We start from the raw sequence: 20,576 nt of genomic DNA on the forward strand, positions 1-20,576 counted from the left end.
AGGTCCGGCTTTGGACAATCGGACTTTACACTGTCTAAATAGTTATGGCTTTATAACATTGTGTCACAATAATATAGTTGCAACGCTATAATAAACAATTAAAATAAAATGCTGAATCCTCCACATCATGGATGTGAACTGATTTGTCACTGATTTGAACGCCATCGCCTTCAGGACGCCAGATGGCGCTAGTAATCTAAACTCGCTACAAAGGCGTTTATAACTGTTCAGAGTCATTTTAATGAACTCTAAATATTCTGTCCGACCTTGGAATAAGAGATGTGGTGCAACGACGGTTTTATCTGCATACGTGAGAAATTTTGGGTTTGTTTTTTTTTTTTTGGAGAAATTGTTTACATAAATGCTTATAGATTAACAATATTAATGAGAAGAGGAAGTGCGCCGCGCCCTTGGAATTACTTTTAGAATTTGGCTCCGCATTAGATTTCTTTAGAGCGCCTCGGGAAACAGACTTTACAAACATAAATGTCCCGGCGAATGTGCGGCTAATTACACGTTGCTGGGTCGGTCCCCGTTTTGAGGGGCGAGTTAATTCTTGGACGAAATTCACGGAATTTACCACTGTGCAGTGACGTCAAGTGCGTCGATTAAAGCCGGAGAAGTCCGTCTGTGTCACGCCGCCGCTTTATAGTAACAACGCATTTATGAACACTCAATATTTGATTGTAGGGAGCGTTATGACGCGCGCGTGTGTGCACAGGAATGTAGCTGCAGGGGAGTGATGTTAGTTAGCGTGTGTGTGAGCGCGCACGCGTTTTGAAGCCGCCTCACACACACACACACGCTGTCAGCGGAGGCGCCCCTGGCGGCAGACACCGGTACTGCCCCCGCGGATCCCTCCTGCCTACGACTCCACGGCTCGAACACCGCCGCGTTGCCGACGCTGAAACACGGACAGGCGTGTGGAGAGGGCGCCCCTCTCTTATCTAACCGGGCACTAGACGGAGTCCACCCACCACTCTGTTTTTCCGCCACGTACCTGCCCTCTCTTCGTCCACGCTCCACCGGAGGGGCCTCTTCATTTGACCGGAGGAGGGGAAAAAAAAAGTGGGTGTTTGCTGCTCACTGGTGTTCCGGCGGCGGCGGCGAGCGCAACGAAGTGTCCTCGATGGCTGGCTGGAAGGACGGCTCGGTGCAGGAGAAGTACCGGCTGGTGGTGGTCGGAGGTGGCGGCGTCGGCAAATCAGCCCTGACTATCCAGTTCATCCAGGTCAGTCCGCCTTCAGCTTTTGCTCTGAATTCCTTAAAAACACAACAGCTAAAGAGAGAGACGGGGGGTGGGGGGGGAGGCCAGACACGGGAACCCCCAGTAAGAGGATACCGGGGACGGGTTTCTTCTCCGCTACTTTGCCGAGGCCTACAACTCTTCACCGGGGAGTTGTCGGACAATGTCGGGCTGAGCTGAACAGGAGAGGGCGGCTGACACGACGACGCGACCATTTTATTTCTTTATTTTTTTTTTTCCGTCCAGAAAGCCGCCTCGACGGGACGGTTTTTAGCCGCAGCGCGACGCGGCTCCGCGGACTTCTTACGTCGCCCTGTTTTCTTAGCAAGTAGCGGAGTCCGAGCTAAGTTGTCGCCCTCGGAGAAAAGTGCCAAAGTGGCTCCAGACCGCCGCGTTAATGTCAGCAGCGTGGACGTGGGTGTTGTTTTCTGGGTGAATTCTTTCAAACTCTCCCAGCATATGTTCGTTATGGGTTTCGGAGGGTGTAAAATAGGCCCGTAGTGCTGCGTGAGGTGGTTAACTTTTGCTTTCGCCCCCCCCTTCTGTGACTTCAGAATAAGGAAGACAGGCAAACAATAGGAATCAAAAAAAAAAGAAACTGCAGATATAAATCTACCCACAGCCGCTGAAGAGGAGCTAATTTGGTCGTTTCTTTCACAGCGACCTGCGTGAAACGCCACCCGTGTCACCCTGGGGAGTCGTGTAAACAGTTCACCTCCCATCCATCTCCGCGCATTCCTGCACACTGCAGACACATTAGCCTGCATTGCTTTGACCTTCCAGGCTTTCAGAATGCTCTTTCAAACCCACCCAACACACACACACACACACACACACACACACACGCACACACACGCCCTCTCTGTATAAAAGAGATGACAAACTTTGCCCTCTGCCTCGTGTGTTTCATGACCAGACTGCAGGCAGCTGCATGTCTCCATACTGTCAAACAATAGTGGGCTGGTACATGCTTTATAGGGGGGGCTGAGTGTGTGTGTGTGTGTTTTGGTGGGGGGGTTGTGTCTAATGAGGGTTCAAAAAGCTCATTAACTGCATACCAAGAAGAAAAAGGGTTCAGATTACTGTGGCACGGATTTTTTGGTGCCGCGGCTCCGTGACCCGAGTGACCCGAGGCCGGCGCCGCTTTCACACTGAAAATGAAAGACAAAGAGAGGATATTGGGCTTTTGTGAGAGGCGCCCACGCTGCCGACGGGGTTGGGAGGCCGATGCTTGTGCCAAATATCGGCCATAAACCTTCAGAAGTGACATCGGCGTGAAGTAGCCCGCTTCAGCGCCAGGTGAAAGTTCCTGAACCTTTGGAGAAGCACCAGTGGTGGAAAAGTAGGAAGCTCTTTCAAAGGGTCCCTGGAAAAGTTCCTGATATACATATACATATAGTTCCTGATATACATATACATATAGTTCCTGATATACATATACATACAGTTCCTGATATACATATACATATAGTTCCTGATATACATATACATATAGTTCCTGATAGAGTTCCTGCAAAACACCTATTTTATCATCTGTTATTCAGGCAGATTTGCATGATAACTAATTAATGATAACGCGATGAGAAGCCTAATGAGACCTGTTCAAAAAGCCTTTTAATCCATCCATCATCCATCCATTCATCTATCATCCATCCATCCATCCATTCACCCATCCATCCATCTATCATCATCCATCCATTCATCCATCCACCCATTCACCCATCCATCCATCATCCATTCATCCATCCATCCACCCATTCATCATCCATCATTCATCCATTGACCCATCCATCATCCATCCATCCATCCATCATTCATCTATCCATCATTCACCCATCATCCATCCATCATTCATCCATCCATCATTCATCCATCATCCATCCATCATTCTTCCATCCATCCATCCATCATCCATCCATCATTCATCCATCATTCATCCATCCATCCATCATTCATCCATCATTCACCCATCCATCATTCATCCATCATCCATCCATCATTCATCCATCCATCCATCAGTCATCCATCATTCACCCATCCATCATTCATCCATCCATCATTCATCCATCATCCATCCATCAGTCATCCATCATTCACCCATCCATCATTCATCCATCCATCATTCATCCATCATCCATCCATCATTCATCCATCATCCATCCATCATTCTTCCATCCATTCAGAGAAGACCAACACTTTTTTCCATTGTGACTTTGCTGGAACTTTATGATAAGTGTGAAAGGGACCGTCAACCTTCTCAGAAGCTTGTAGAAGTTGGAACAGTCCTAACAAGTGTTTGAGAAGTGGAGGCTGTCCCTGAACTCTGCGGGGGGGCAGTAAGCCCGGTGGGGTGGGGGGTCTGAGTCAGCCTGGGGGGTTAATGGTCATGGGCCATGTGGAATTTAGCCCTTGAGCAGAGGAAGTCCCCATACGGCTGCTCACGGGGACTTCTAGTTGTGCATGGAAAAACATGACCTGTTTCCTGAATCACTGGAGCTCTGTGCGAGCGTGCGCGTGTGTGCACGGGAGCCCCGTCAAGGGTTTGAGGTTTTATCACTGATGATACAAAACCAGTTTAGCATTAGCTGCCAGCAATAAACCAGCATCCTGAAGTTCTTTAGTGGTTTGTTGATTAGCTCAAAGTTCCTGCACCAAGCTTTGAAATATGTAAAATCGGAACCATTTTACCGACAAGAATCCCATAATTAGACGCCGCGACTCAGATCAGGAAACAGCCCGTGACCGTATGAGTCACCGAATGCCAAGCAAATGTGTCTTAACGGCGTTGGATTGGACGGACAGCGGGGTTATTTTCATCGCCATATCCTCATATATCATCTATAACTCTTAGTTGCTTTTTGTGCGCGGAATTCTGGAAGGTTAGCAATAGCGGAATGGCAGCAACTCCCCCCCCCCCCCGGGTGCTGCGGGCCCCCGTTAGCGCCAAGCAGTTGACTCAAGCCGAAATAGCATCAGGATGACGTAACATTGAGCCATCTGACAAAAGTTGTGGAGCACGGCGTGTTGTTTAATGGGAGGTCTGCGATGTAGGAAGCTTCCCAAGTAAGGGAAAACATGACTCACGCGGACCATGAGAGGGCCGCGCGGGGCAGTCGCTGCGCGTCTGAGTGTGCGCGCGCGCCTTGTCTCGCTGTACATTTATATTTATGCACGTATGTGTGCGCGCGCCGCTGCTAATATTAGCGCCGCGCGGTGGCGGAGCTTCGTTCAGGACCAGCGAAACATCCTGGCTGGCCAAGTCCAGGCAGATTAGCCGAGTTTTCCGGGCGGATTTACACCTGACGCGCGCCATCCTTCACCTTCTGTTCCTAAATCCCGCTGCCCCCTCACTCGCATAGTTTTAACGTGAAGTTTTGGTGATTTAGTCGTGACTTCACTGCGGAAGAATGTTGCCGTCGGGAAAAACGTCCGGAGGACAAACATGGTTTCGGAGGGCAGCTCGACTCGGGCGTGTGTGGACGCAAGGCTCCGCGATGATAGCGGGTCTGAGGTTCCAGCGCCATTTTGTGTGCGTTCCCCAACGACAGCCGCGGGCGGTTCGGCATTAACGAGCCGGCTGCAGCGTGGCGTGGGTTCGACGCTGGGCCAGGTTGAGACACGGCTACATTCCTGTCTTCATATCTGCCCCCGTGTGCGTCCTCTCAATCCTCCACTCCTACATTTGAATTAGCTTTCTCACAGCTCTTCTGGAGCATATGATCCAGCAGGTGGTGTGTGCACGCACGCGTTGTTTGTTGGGCTTTACGGTCACGTCATCTGTTGGGTTCTCACCCAAGAAAACAGCAGGAGTGGGGGCAGCTCAGGCTGAGGTGCCAGGAGACCTTCGCAGCACTGCCGCGGTACCCCTTGAGCAAGGCACCGAAACCTCAAGTGTTCACCTAGGGCCCGGTCGCCTGCCTTCGCCCATTAGCGGCTGGGATCCGCTCCAGAACCCTCACCGCGACCCCAAAAGTGGTCAAGACAAAGAGAACCGACTGTGCATTTTTGAATGTCACCACAGCGGAGCGAAGGGAAAACAGGATCACAGCCGTCGTTCCACGCCGGAGCGTGTCGGATACATCCGCTTCATGTCATCACCTTCACTGTTCTGTGCACGTCTTGAATGTTTGGGCAACACTGAAAGCAAATTTAACACATACGCAGTCTTCTTTTAATGGAGGGAACAGGCCAAACGACGTGTCTGCTTTACTTTACTTTACTTTACTTTACTTTACTTTACTTTACTTTACTTTACTTTAGAGTTCATTTACTGTGTTTGATTGATTCCTGACCCCTCTGAGACTCACAGCACCTCCACCCACAGTCAGATGTCCAAGCAGCTCGGCCTCTCAGGAGAATCATCCCAGAATAAATAACAAGGAGCGAAGTCAGTGGACGCTGTAAAATACCACACCTGTTCTAAATGTGCCCACGAGGGGCGAGAAATCAGAGAAATGACCACGATGATGCTGCTGGCACCAAGTTAAAACCTGTTGAGTCTAGTTTAGTTTTACCAGTGTCAAAGGGATTTTTTTTTAACCGCGTTAGAGTCAAGACTGCGGTCATTTCAAATGGAATCGGCCGTATCCGATAAATCTGGCCAGTAATCCTAATAATTTTCCCTGTGAATCGCGGCACCGGGGCCGCTGGGAGGCTTTGCATGTTCAAACAAACGCACGTCGAGCCCCTTAGCTGAAGCAATTCCCTGCGATGTGGCGGGATGCCAAACAGCACAGCCCAGGAATGCTCATGCAGAAAGGGAGTTAGGGAGCTTAGGACACCCCCACCCATCTGGAAGGGCTCCAGAGACACGCAGGTCATCCCTTCGCCTCCAAACTACCCAGGAACTAATGAGCAGGGAAGAACCGGTTTCCAGGCTCTAGACGACGCCCCCTCGGGATCATTTCTTCTCGATCTGGGAGGCCATTTTCAGGCAGGCGGGTTGAACGCGGCGACCCGTGTTTACGGATCGTCCGTTAGCCCACCTGAACCATCCACCGCTGCCCGTGTCCTCAGTCCTCACCTCGGAACCAGCTCCCCTTTTCCCATCCTCGCCAACGACCATGAACACGCAGCCCCAAGCCTCTGTACCTTCGAGTCCTGCTTTACTTGGTTTTGGGGGCATTGGGAGATGATTGGGGGCCGTTTGGAGTTCATCACGTTCTTTAATGGCCTTTAATGCAAACGAAGCCTGCTGTCTTCACAATCTACAGCAGCTCCCCTGGCATCACATCGCTGCCTTCAGAGGGCGTTCCAAGCTCTTATTTGAGGTTCCCTCCCCTCGTGTTTTTCGTTTCCAGTGGAAATAAGGAAGCAATCAAACATGAGGTTAAAAGGTGCTTCGCTCTCCAAACCTATTTGTCCTCCATCTTTGCCCAAGCAGCTCCGGCGCTGTGCAGAGGAAGAGCGGCGGCCCGCAGGCGAGGGCGCTTCCCTGTGTGTTTTCCACCACGTATTACAGATCTGAGATCAGATGATCGCGTGAGCCCTTTAAGTCGGCAGCAGCCACAGGAGCAAGTGATGCTGATGAATATTAAAGCGTGTGTGAACAAGTCAGCGGAGCAAGGGATCCTTTTCACTTTGCACAATCACGGACGGAAAAGTATTCACTGTTCCCGCTGCTCTTCGGAATTCCTGTTCCTGGAATTCCTGTTCAGTGAGTAATGGTGGGACGGGGTGAGCCGTGTGATCGCTTTATGGTCGTTTTAGCATTTTGATCATCACCCTTTCAGGACCTCCCAGCAGCTCATACTGGTATTTGGGGCTGTCCGGTTTGAACGCGCTGTACCGTGAGAGTGGGTTAGTCCTTTACGATAGCCGTAAATCTGATGTGGCTCTTTTTTGTTGTGGAAGCAGGCGTCATCGGACCGTGTCCTCAACGCCGGCTTTTTTTTTCTGACGACGTGGCGCCTCGGCCGGTGACGGTCGCTGGCGCGGGGAGAAGAAAAGGCAGCCATGTTTCACACGAGCGGCGTTTGTAGGTCTGTCTTTGGCCTGGCTCGCTTCTCTCTGAAGTCCCTTAAGGGCACATGCCCGTATACGCTGTTGACACAAAACACAGACGGATGTGCGTGCACGGAGATCCCGCAGCGCTAACGATGCACACTGCCGATCCCGGCAGGGAGGACGAGCCTCTTCCTACAGTCAAGGGGACGTTGGAGAGACCTTGATGGCGCGATATGAAAGCAGAGAATTCCCAATCCATAATTAGCAGGACGGCGGTGCAGCACAGGAAGGTCTGGATGTGAGAGTAACTCCGTGGAGCATATCTGGCCTCTCCTGGAGCTCCACACACCGACGTCAGGACACAGGAGGTGTTTGTGATGCGATCCGGTTCCTTTGTTCTATTGTAAACGCGGGCAGCAGCGGTCCCTCGGCCGCCTGATCGATCTTCTTAGGCCCGTAAACACATTTTTCCAGTTGACTAAAAGCCAGTTTGTCCAAATCTTGCAGACATATGACTCTTCTGATATTAGATATTTGCTTGGGTCATTGATCTGTTCAATGACTCATGTCTTTTATGGGGTTATAACCTGTTTACGCTGCTGTGTAAATGCTGCCATCTTCATCAGCACAGTTATTACAGACCTTGAAGCTGTTGTTAAAGGGAGAGAATCCAGCACTTCCACCTGCAGCATCTGCCTTATTTTCCAGGTCACTGCCCCTCAGACAGACAGACAGACAGACAGACAGACAGACAGACAGAGAGGGCAGCGGGTTCCTCTCTGTTGTTTTATGGCTTTTTCTGTTCCATCAGGACAAAGAATAACTGACCACAGTATCAGGTCTCACATCTCGGAGCCATGTAACAACAATAACTGCCTGTGGGAAAATAGCACGCCGACTCTCGCCGCGTCTAACAATCGGCCATCAGAGGATCTCTGCGTTACGTTTATTAATGTTGAGACCATATTCAGGAGATTGCAGCCATTTTTGAACATCGCCTGCTGTTTAATAGCGGCCAGTTTCCACATAACGTCGCAGAAGCACCGTCACGGGTGGTTCTGTCTGTGCCTTTTTAGCTCGTCGCCAACGCCAGGCCCCCGAGTGGCCTGGCAGGCAGCTGATGAACATTTGGCACATCTCGTGCAGACATTGTCCAGAGGTCTTTGGGGCACCTGCTGCCTGTCAGTGGGAGGTGAGGCATGGACTCAGACAGCCCCTCAACAGGTGACGGTACAGCGAGCGTCCAAACCGGTGCACGCCGGGCTCCTGTGCAGAAGTGAGAAAAAGCCAAAGGACACGGAGCGGATATTTTTGGGTGGCTTCACCGGCTCCACAGCTGTGCTCGCGGCACCTTAATACAGTGGACGAGCCGCCGCTGCCGTCACCTTCTGGGCCAGCTGTGCTGCAACATAATGAAGGTTTTTACAATCGCTAAAAACGTGACATTCACCCCCCCCCAGTTGTGGTGAAAAGGTTCATTCTGCTGAGCGAAGCACTGAAACGGCGGGCGGGGTTCTGCTCTGATTCTGTTGCTAACGCTAAAACTGAGCCTTTGATTTTCCTTCGCTACATGTCATTTGCTCTGGATTGACAAAGGTCACAGGAGGTTGAGGTCTACAAAGTTACTCGGTGTCAGTTATGAGCTCATATTCCAGAGCCGCATCTGCACTGCAGCTTCAACCACGTGATCCCTGTGGAATTAATCGATTTGGCCGTCACGATGTCGGTTTAATGGGCCTTAGCACGTCAGTCGGCTTCAGCCGGTCGGACATCTGGGGAGTCGGAGGATTATATTTACGCACGCGTAACATACACCCAAGTGGAGGGACGCTTAATGAGGGCGACAGGACGGGGAAGGAGGAGCCATCAGATAGAGAACAAGTGTCCATTAGCTGGTATTTATGAGCAGATATGGGCTGAAGTAATGAGATTTCTGCTGCCTGCGTCGTGGGGCTGCTGGCCTGAAAGCACACATCAGTAATGTTGCTGTGCATCTGACGTGATGCCAGGGAAGTGACCCCATTTCCTCTGACATATCGCACCACGCCAGGAATTATGCTCCCTGGTAAAGGACACGGGGGCGAAACACACTCAGCAGGTGAAGAAGGCGGAAGAGATGAAATCAGCCCTGCAGGAGCTGCTGGTTGTCTTAGAAATCCTTATTAAACTATCAGAGAACTCATATGTGAATGGTTGTCTGGCGTTGGTTATTGTTAATTATAATAGAGGATTGTTTTAACCAACATTGTTTGAGCCTCATGTCGCCGATCAGTCAGCGTCTTCTTGATTTATGGCAGTTCCAGACAGGTTTTGCACTCCCCATGTTGTTTTAGAGGGTAATTCTTGTCAAAATAAGTCTCTCTGACCCAGAAAAACAAGGAAGGGCCGTAGAAGCAAAGGGAGCTGATAACCCGTCAATGGCTGGGCTTAGGGGGGGCTTATTCCAGGCATGGGGAGCATCAGCGGTGTCACATGATCTGTCAGAACAAGGGTGGTTCACACACTTTTATTGGCCTTGTTCTGTTCAAAAGGGTTTGCTCTAGGAACTAAATAAAAGTGCACAAGGAAAAGAGATGAAGAATGAGCACCAGCTCTCAGTCCAGCCGGGGGGGTAAGAGGGGGGGGGCTTTAAATGGCAACCCCTTTGATTCTGCAGCTTTGAACAGGTTCAAAAGTGTCCAGCGTCCAGCTCGCATTGATATCTGGGACTTGGATTGAAGTAGGAAGGTCAGGGAGGTCAACGCGGAGCAGGGGGCGGACCGACCAGGCGTTGCCCCGCTTGGTGAGACATTTACTCTCTGCTTTACTCCCTGCGTGGGTGCTGTTGCCCCCCCTTCCCCCCGTCCACCCTCCTGGAGGGCAACTGTCGCTGCCAGCGAGTCCACAATAGAGAAGTTCATATGTTTGCTCGCCACTTTAGAGGGATCCCAGAGCGACGCAGTCACACCAGCGCGCTGATGTCACGCATGACGTGTGCAGCTCGGGCGTCATCCGCTGATCCCAGATCACCCTGCGAGCCGGAAGGGTCGTGACCAAACGTCAGCGCCCGATGAGCCGCAGCGAGCACACCATTCCCGTTTTAATGAGCTTCCCAAATGTAATGTCATTTGTGTCTGCCCAACACCTGTAATTGCGTAATTAAACTGGGGAAGCGTCCGTGATCTGATGTCCTGTGGGTGTGGATGCAGGGAGTGTGTGTAGGAGGGTTTCAGCAGCTTTAAGGACAGCCCGCCGGGTGACAGATGTACATGGGTTCGTTCTGAGATGCGCTCTGTTCGGCAGTCGCAGTGTTTCTCGGACAACTTTTAATTTTGGAGAGCAAACTTTTGCTGTTTAGCCGATGGGCCCCCGGGGGCCCTTAAGGCATCTCTGCCTGTGTGTTTGTTATTGAATAAGTGCCCTTTCTGGTTTGTGTGAGCTCATGGGGAAAAGTGGGTGTTTCCACAGGAAGTTAATGCCTTTCCCTCCCCCGTTTTTTCTCCCGTTCTCCTTGTGTCTCCCACCTCCTCGAGACCTTTCATCCCGTCTCATTAGCGTTAGCGTAGGCCCCCGGCAGCACGATGCTCCTCACAGACAGTGTGAGAGGCTGGAAAGCGATTGGGAAGAGGTAATGATGGAGGGCGGCTCGGGTAAAAAAGAGCCGGTCTTCAGTTCCAGCTGTTCTACATTACGTCCGTACGGCGGTCATATTATCACCAGCAGCTGCTGAGGCCAGAGGTTCGCCAAAGGTTACAGCAAAGTTTATTTGGAAACAGGAAGTGGTTTTGGTATAAACATTAGCACTGCTTTATTCCACTGGTTATCCATTAAATGTTAATGTATGAGGTTGGTATGAATGTCCAGATGTTCCGTGGACCTGTTCTTCCTAAGGATCTGAGGGAAAGGGGGTTCTGTTGCTGCTGCGTGTCACACGGGACGACAGGCTAATTGCTAGCTGCTGTTAGCTGCTGACTCATGCTTTGGATTGGGATTATAGTGGGGGGAATAGATCGGATGTTCCGATTTCTCCATATGCCGTAAACTCTTTATTTAATGTACGACCACAGATATATGTTGATTTGATGACTTTTCTGTGGAAATCCAACAACATTAAAGGCTCCTCTCAAAGAAATGCCTCTTGACAATGTTGCCGTGTTGTTAACACATAATTTGGCTACTCTGCTCTGGTCGATTGCACTCGACTACACTGTGCATTTCTGTCAGGCGTGTGTGTGTGTGTGTGTGTGTGTGTGTGTGTGTGTGTGCTGTATCTGCTGCGTCTCATAGCTCTTTGACTTACTTATCACCCGGGCTTGGCAGATATTTTCAACTGTCACTCAAATTTAGGCACGCACCATCTGTCGCTGTTGTCGTGCAGTAATTTAAAAAGAAATATTGCTAGCTCGGAATATTTTTTGCGAGGATAAACGTATTGAACCAAGTTACACCTGTACTTGTATTTGAAGGTACACGATGCTTACTGCTATGTCAGGATGTAATCAGAACCAGCACCAGACTCTCCTATCAAACACTTCTCTTCATTTAACCAATAAAATTCACCACCACCTGCAGTCCCAAACTAGCAGCATGCTAACAAATTTAGCATCTCACCGGTGATGATAAAAGCATTCATTAGAATTAAGCTGGGTAATTTAAACTGACAGTCATTTTGTTGGCACATCTATACACTGATGTCTAGTTTATTAAGCTAACCTGGGCATCGACAGGGAGGCGGTGGATACAGACTTTATACTTGTGTAATTGAGTATTGTCTAGTTTTGGTAGTATTTGCCAACTACTAATTAACTACTAAATACTTTGGTCCAGTGACAGTTCCACCTCCCAGGATTTGCTGCACGAGCATTAACTGAAAAATAAAAACATCGCGGGAGATTATTTAGGTGCAGGGAATGAGAATAAACGTGCACGTGTGGACAGAATTGCTCCTCGAACAACAGGCGTTAGCAGCATTCGCCCTACATTAATTAAAGAAAAACTGTGGGAGATGATTTTTGAGTCAAGGTCTGTGAAATCTCGTCGGGCATTGCGCCACACGCAGGAGGTAATTAACTCCTCGCTACGTTGATGAGTATTGGTTTAGCTCAGCATTCCCCTCTCATTATGACGGCCGAGGATAGGGAGGGGAAACCATTTCCCCTCATCTGTGTAGGCGCAGTGTGATTTCTCTAATTAATCACCAGAGGTTTGTTGTGTTTTTTAACCCCCCTGTTTCTGTTAAAATCGCAGTTTCCTGCTGCTGAATCTGTCTTTTCCTGCTCTAGTTATGATGCAGCGTCGGCGAGCGGAAGAAGATGCAGGTCTACCCAAACCAAGCGGGATAACTGACAGATGGAAAAAGAATCTATATTTAGTGTTTGTAAAGCTGTTTGTGTGGAAAGGAAGTGGGTGCGTGGTGTAACCATGATGTTCATGACACGCCTACACATCACCCGTTCATGCTTTTCTGGATTTATTGCTGTATGTTTCCATGCAGGAGCAGTTTGAACGGATGAGCATATTCCCAGCATGTCCGTTAATTATGCTGCAGGACTGCTTAAATAATAACCATGCTAATGTGCTCGTGGAATTAAATCGGTTGTGGAATTAATGTCGATTTTTATTGACTAGTAGAATGATCGTCAACGTAATCAGGCCTTCAGCAGTATGCTCAGGTAATTTTGTAGACTTAGACGCCTCCAAAGATTCCAGGCTGCAGCTGAGACTCATCCAGCAGCCAAAACAGGCTTCTAATGTTTTCCTGGTGTTTGCCTGCATGTGCTGGGTGGGGGAGGGGGAGGGGGGCGTACAGCTGGAATGCTGGAAGGGGAACTGACTGACAGGTTTGGGCCGGGCGGGGTCGGGCGAACATGTAGCCTGTGACATCAGCAACACCCAAGGGCTGCGCTTGAGAGCGCACAGTCGCCCGCAGAGGTGGAGTTTCCTTCCTGCTGAGCGCGGCAGGATCCGGCGTGGCCGGCGTCTGAACGCGGTTTCGTAGTTGTGCCGCATCTGAAATCTGGAACCGTTCGTAAAACGTCGGGTAAATTCAGCTGTCCGTCAACTGTCGGAGCGAGCGCGAGCCTCCGCAGCCTCCTTATGTCACGTCGATGACGTCACAGCTCATCCTGATTTAGGGTAACCCCCATCGCGACCCCTGGTGCTCCAGGGACAGGTCACGTGACTTATTCCTCACGAACACGCCGTCGCTCCGAAACCTGCCGCTGTGATACGCGAGCCAACGGTCCTGGGGTGGTTACGGTGTTTCCTCCGTAGTAAAGACTCATTGGGGGTAAACATCCTGTGTTTAGGGCTGCGAGCACAATGTGGCGTGATGGGAGGTGAGGTCTTGTGGCCCAGGGCGGCTCGGACCAGCTCGGCTCAGGGAACCTGATTTATTCTGTTTGATAAGCCCGTTGCATCAGATGAAGTCATGAGCTAATGGAATGATTTCCAGGGTGTGTTACTGGATATGACTCAGGCTGGTTTGTCAGGCAGTGGTAGTCCTCCTGAGTCACGCCGCACTTCCCTTTCTCGAAGCCCATCGCAGCTGATCTGGAGCCAGGCCCGAGCTCCGGCCCCGGTAGCATCGGCCACAGCCCCAAGGGTCTCGGAGAACAGCCCCGGAGGTATCTACCCCTGCACGTGGCAGCACGGGCGGAGCGTGCTGCCGTGAAAGGGCGAAAGAAGCCGAGGTCACGTGGCAAAACTGAAGCCGGAAGGGTTGTGCAGGTGGCGGAGGGGCGAAAAAGGGAGACAGAAGCATCTCTTTTCTTCCTCTCCGAGGGCAGAGCCGTGCAGCAGATGCATTATTGAAGAGCGGCGAGTGGCTGTGACTCGGACCAGAGCACTCGCCGCGCGCTGCAGAGCGACAAACGGAGAGGAGCGGAGCGATGGCTCACAGCAGCACGGAGCTGCAGGTGAGGAGAGGAAATGGACGCAGCGGATATGAGAGGCAATAAGCCGGGACACACCCGCCTCACACGTCGATATGAGAGTCAAAGCAGAAGTGAATTATCGGCGGGTGCTTTTGGAGCTGTTTGTTATTGAGTCCTGCGATGGGAACTCATTATATTCCTGAGATAAGTCGCAGTTCAGTCTTATAACATCAGGAACTTTCATGGAGAGTCAGAAGCCCCCCCAGGCTTTAATCCTCGAGTGTGTTAACAACCCACAGCTCTACACAAACCGTTCTCAGCTGCGCGTCGACTCATCAGGGAATGTTGGTTCGGTATCCCCGAAGCACTCCCTTCAGCTGTCACTGCAACTCCAAAACATGGGAAAAATGTAAAAAATGTGCGGCTCCTCTTCCTCCCAGCCCCCCCCCCCTTGCCCCACCCTTCCAGTTGAGGTTACTAGGAGACCAGATATTGGCCCCAGAACGCAAGAGTCAAAGCCTTGTGAAGTCAGAAGCTGCGACTGAAACGACTTCTTGTAAATGTGTTACTAGCATGGAGCCGCAGCCTGCTAGCTAAGCATGAGAAGTGGTCCTCGTGCCAGAGTTGACTGCTCTGCGTGCACGTCTGCAGCGTGTTTACCTCCTGTCTGCAGCGTGACAGCAGTGGAAGAAGCTGTTTCAACCTAAAACAAAGGGGGGGAATTGTCTGCTGCTTCTCCCTTTTGTCACAATGATATTGACACACGCAGCTGTGTGCACACGTTTGCACTAATCATTATTATTATAGCGCTACAAAACTGAGTGGAGCATGCATGCTGCTTTTGTGCCTCTCCTGTACGTACTGACCGTGTTCTCCCTCTTTTCTCCCTCTTTTCTCCCTCTTTTCTCCCTCTTTTCTCCCTCTTTTCTCCTCTGCAGTCATATTTTGTAACCGACTATGACCCCACGATCGAAGACTCCTATACCAAGCAGTGCGTTATTGACGAAAGGGCTGCCAGGCTCGACAGTAAGTGCTCTGTTCCAAACAAACCAGAATACACACACACACACACACACACACACACACACACCCCAACACATCTCAGCTATCTGTGTGCAGGGGTGTATCCTGGGCCTGACTGGGTTCGTTATTGGCCCAGTGTTTCTCAAGGAGTCACAGCTTCATTCTGGGTACAAGTTGGCACAAGCACCGTTGAAATCATCTTTTACACTTTCAGACCAGCTTTTACACATCAGAAACCGCAACCAGGGACATTAAAACCAGCCCGACAGGCGCCGCATCAGTTGATGGTAAAATCCAGGCCCTCACTCAGAAACCAGTAGTGTAACAAGTTCTAGATCCCTGGTGATGATTCTGGACTGAAGGAGGGTGAAAGCAACGTCCAAAATGGCTAAATTACCATCATCTAAATACCTGTTTACGTAATTACAATGAACAAACTGAAACGCAAATCATTGTTTACTTTAAAAACGAGGCTTTCATTTAAGATTATTTATCCATGAATTAACCATTAACCCAGGGATGGTCACTGAGGAACCAGTCCCACCAGCGCGTGTTTACTGTGGCCAAACGCTTGGCCGGATTCCGCTGTGCGTTGTCGTACTCGAGGAACAGAATTGTGTCCCGTTGCTGCCAGCTACCGATGTGTGTTGACGTGTGTGACTGTGCGCTCTCCCCAGTCCTCGACACGGCTGGACAGGAAGAGTTCGGAGCCATGAGAGAACAATACATGCGGACAGGGGAGGGCTTCCTGCTCGTCTTCTCGGTCACCGACAGAGGGAGGTGAGTGACGGTTGTCGTCACACGTCCACTAATCTCTCCGCCTGTTTGCACACCTCTGTTTGCTGTTCGCAGCCACACACTCTTCCCTCCTCTCGTCTGGCCTCTTTGCTCCTCTAAGACCATAAACACAGAGCTGGCTACAACCAGGCTGCTCTCCTCCTGCTGGTTATCTGATCTGTAGTTAGTCGCTGTAGTTGCTTTGTGTCCTCTGGATCTAATGGCGCCATCAGGTAGGTGGAACAGGATTCCGTGGCCTTATCACACACTCTGGTCCCAGCACGGCTGATTTACAACCAGAAAAAACCCCAGAAGTGACCAGAAAATGGCACCATTTCGACAAAAAGTCTTCTCCCCCGATGGGCGTCGCACCCCGTCCTCCCCGTGTCTGGAAGCTGCGTTCCCCCGCCCCACCCCCGCCCCCTCCCAGTGTTTATGTTGTAAACAGTCTTTCCTTCCTCCATTTATATTAGTCAAGACATTCCAGATTTACTATGTGCTCGACAAGCTGTCCGTGCACGCCTGTGGCTGGAATGCCGCCCTGGGTTTGTGGCGCAGCTCTGCCCACCCTTCCTCACCCCACACTGACATGTCTTCTTGCATTTCAGTTGGAAAAAAAAAAGGCACGTGACATTTATATTATAGCAGCACAGCAGCTGCGTCAGACGGGGCCAATTCCAACATTTTAAAGCCGCTTATACAACTGGTGTTCCTGTTTTCTCTGATCTAGGTTTGAGTCTGTGTTTGTCTGGCATCATTTTGTCTTGGCTTTTTTTTTTTTAATTATTATTATTATTTACAGCTTTGAGGAAATCTACAAATTCCAAAGACAAATCCTGCGAGTAAAAGACAGAGATGAATTTCCCATGATCCTCGTAGGAAATAAAGCGGATCTGGAGCAGCACAGACAAGTAAGTCCGCCAGAACAGCCAGCCGCTCTGATGGTCGATGGCATCAGCCGGTCTGGAGGAGCATTTGCATGTGTTTGAAAGTGGAAGCGAGCAGCTCCAGCTGCAGAGATACAACAGGATGTGAGTGAAAGCGCCCAAAAGAACAGAGCGGCTGCAGAAATGCTGGTGTCAGGAGGGAGGGAAGGATGGAGAGAAAAGGGAATGTGATGAAATGATGAATTTGCTGGCTGTTATGCAGTGGGTCTGCGGTAAAACCACACCGCCCCCTGGCGGCGGCGCTGCGCATAACACGCATGTGAATATGCGGCCAGTATTTTCTGCCAAAATAATCACATTAAATTCATTTTACTGACTTTTTGCCACAATTATTCATATTCATTGTTGTAGTGTGGGCATCCTGCCACAGCAGCAATACCCAGTTGAACTCTCCTTAGTTTATCCTGCGTTTCAAAGTGGGTGTTTTGTATTTTTCGTGTCTTTTTGTCACTTTGTGCCGAAAATATTTTTAAAAGAAGATGGAGCGGAAAAGTCTCAGCAACACAAAGAACGACATACAAATACACAAAGATCGGACACAAATAGGAAAAAAAGTGGATATTAATGATTTTCAGCTTTATGATTATAATGTGAATCTAATTCTGCTGAGAAAAGGATCTAAATTGTGAAGAAAGTCTTGACATCACAGATTTCATGGCATTTTAAACAGCTTTTAATTAGTCCTTAATGCGAACAGTATCCACTGCTATGGTAGAGTGGACAGTGTGTGTTTGTACATTTTAGGGTCATTCGATGTTTTTGGTTTTAAATGTACTCATTCTAAGTTAGAGCCAGATGTCATTTAACGAGATTTGGGTTTGTTTTAGGAGCTTGTGGACAGTACACATCAGACCGTAGCTTCATTATTCCCTCTGTCCTCAGGTAACCCAGGAAGAGGGCCAGCAACTCGCCAGACAACTCAAGGTCACGTATATGGAGGCTTCAGCCAAAATCCGAATGAACGTAGACCAGGCTTTCCACGAACTGGTTCGAGTCATCAGGTGAGGGATGTCTCTTGAATGGGCGTCCACCAGGTGTCGCTGTTTCTCCCAACGGGCATTAACGGCTCGCCATTCTTTCCGCTTCTGCCTCCAGTTCGAGTTACCTACATGCAAAGTGACTTTTACACGCGTTGTCCGCTGTTTGATGACCTTTCCGCTCCGCAGGAAATTCCAGGAGCAGGAATGTCCACCGTCACCAGAGCCGAAAAGCAAAGAGAAGGACAAGAGCGGCTGCCACTGCGTGATCTTCTGAGTCGGCCTTATCACTGTAACTCATGCAGCTACTCTTGACCCCCCCCCCCCCCCCCCCCCCACCGACCCCCGACCCTGCCCACTCTGCCTGACATCACATCCTCCGTGGATGACTGACTGCTGCCTTCTCCACGCGCACGACTCCAGACGGCCTTTTTCCGAGCTGCTTTGACCGGGAACCGTTGTCCCCGGGACAACCGCAGTGGACGACCGACAACACCAAAATCTAACACCACTATACCTTCAGCCGTAAATAACCACGCCAGAGAGTCCCAACACTAAACATTGCCTTCTAATTCAGCCCGACAGATCCATGTTTTGTACTCTGAAGGACTTCTCTTGCCTTGTTGTGACATTTGTACTTGCTACCGAGATTGAATGAACAGGATATATCCAGAATGTTAACGAGTTTCTTTGGAGCAGAGCGGAGAGATTATCCTATGAAGCTTTTGTGTATGTTGTGCCATATCGACCTTTACCCCCATGTGCTAATCTGCTGTACATATGTGACAATTGTTGTGATTTTAAAAGTGTATTTCTAATGAACTATTAAATCACCACAGTACAGTGTGTGAGGTTGACTTTGGTTTTGCATATATGAAAATGAATATATAAGATTGTATATAATGCCTAGACAGCCCTTAAAGCTACAGTGATAGATGTTTTTTGGCATTCTGCAGTGGATTCTTTCTTTTTTTCTTTTGCTTTTTATCTCAGTTGCCAATTCTACAGTGTCTACTGTACTGGGTTTGTTTTTGTTTTCTAAAAGTCTTATAGATTGAAGGATCCTTGACCAATGCCATATTTTAAATGTACAGAAAGTTACAAACCTGTCTGAAACTCCGTGCGTGCGGGGGGATGTTTTCCACTCCTAACGAGCAGTCATCAGCAGCGCGCTCCCGCCGGGGCTCCGCTCGGTTCCTAATATTCCTCTTTAACGGCTCTATTTCTCACACATCTGCTCTAGAACACAGACGAAACAGGCGTTCTATCATTCCAGTGACGCGGTCGCAGGTGCGTTTCAGTCCCCCCCGCGTGTTCTGCTACGACCCGCTGAGACCGCCGCCCCCCAGCGGCCCGGCGCCGGGGGCCACAGACGCATCACTTTTCTGCCTTCTCGTGCTTCTGTTCAGGCTCGTCTGCGTCTGTTCTTCATCATCTTGTAACATAAGCGAGAAGATCAGGTGGTGGACTTGATTAAACGTTTCTACTCTACTTTTATACGTTATTTTCTTATCAAACTAGTATTTTTATATGTTTATAAGTGAATACAAAGCCACAGCGCCGCTGTGTATATGTGTAAAGAGGAGTATTTAATTCTCTTGATTCTGTTAAACTGAAGAAGACTCTTGGCCCAAATTGTCAAAATCGGATCCGGACGCGACCAGGAATGTTTTTATCGCTTTGATGACGGAGGTTATTCGACCCGTGGCGTCCGCCACATGTGGGCCACGCCCGGGGAGAGGGTGTGAGAAAAGGGTCGAGGTCCTCCCACCAATGAATTAGAATATTTGAGATTAAAAGAAACCCAAACTGCCATTTCATCGCAAACCCCAACGCTCATCTGAATCATGGTCTTTCCTTTCTCTCTCTTTTTTTTTTCTTCCATATCGGTGTCTTTTGCCCTGTGTGTAGCTTTTGGTGTTTAAAATAAAATCTGTCATCGAGCTAGAAACAGAGCAGAGTTTCTTTTCTGGGTATTTCCTGATGCATGAAGTCCATTTTCATCAAAAAAGAAACATCATCGCTAGAGCCAGAGAAAGAAAATACCACAAGATTCACTGCTCGGGCCAAATATGCTCATTTTATACACGCTTACCAGGAAGCATTCAGTAAACTTCCATCGTTATGCTGATGACATCCAATTATTTCTGTCAATGGAGCCTGACCAAATGGATCAGCTCCTGAAACTCAAAGACAAAAGGAGGCCCGGGAACGTCCTACAGTTGGACTCTGATGTTATCATATTAGGCCCCAAACACATGGGGAACATATTCTGTAGCCTTGCTGTTACCGACTGTGCAGCTGGTCCAGAATGATGACTAGAACCAGGAACACAGAACTGTCTCACGCCCTCTTATTTAAGTGAACTCTGCCCAGAGTTCTGCCCTCTCAAAACGCTTGTAGTTCCTAGTGTTTCCAAAAGGGGGCAGAGCCTTCAGGAGCCGGATCCCAGTCTGGATCCGTGTTCAACAGGTTCTCTCTTTTTCCCAAAAAGGGTCTTTAAATTTGCCCTGAACTGGTTGAAGCGTCTAAGGACAGAGGAAGCAACAACTGTGCAGACTGCAAAGCCTTCTGAGGCAAAGCGTGTCTGTCATTTTAGGCTCAAAGTACATTTAAATTCATGGCAGCTCAGGTAATCAAAGGGATTGATCCCTCTGGGCCACAGTAGTCACGTGATTGCGAGTTGATTTCAGTTTTATTGTTAAAATAGCTGAGTGCGACAGGTGTTAATGGGCAAATTGTTCTTTTGCGTGCGTGCGTGTGCGCGCGCGCCATTAGCTACAGTTAATTAGCACGCTGTGTCCGC

At 49.5% G+C, this 20,576-nt stretch overlaps 1 protein-coding gene across 1 annotated transcript; it reads left to right on the forward strand.

The window, feature by feature from the left end:
* Positions 1-595: 595 nt before the first annotated feature.
* Positions 596-19,721, forward strand: rras2 (RAS related 2). The gene is made up of 6 exons (XM_003969960.3): positions 596-1,231; positions 14,985-15,072; positions 15,747-15,849; positions 16,649-16,757; positions 17,676-17,794; positions 17,960-19,721. The coding sequence occupies exons 1-6, from the start codon at positions 1,130-1,132 to the stop codon at positions 18,045-18,047; spliced, it is 609 nt and encodes a 202-aa protein (XP_003970009.1). The 5' UTR covers positions 596-1,129; the 3' UTR covers positions 18,048-19,721.
* The last annotated feature ends 855 nt before the right edge of the window (positions 19,722-20,576 follow it).

The sequence above is a fragment of the Takifugu rubripes genome, chromosome 13 (assembly GCF_901000725.2).
Source record: "Takifugu rubripes chromosome 13, fTakRub1.2, whole genome shotgun sequence".
Taxonomy (NCBI): Eukaryota; Metazoa; Chordata; class Actinopteri; order Tetraodontiformes; family Tetraodontidae; genus Takifugu; species Takifugu rubripes.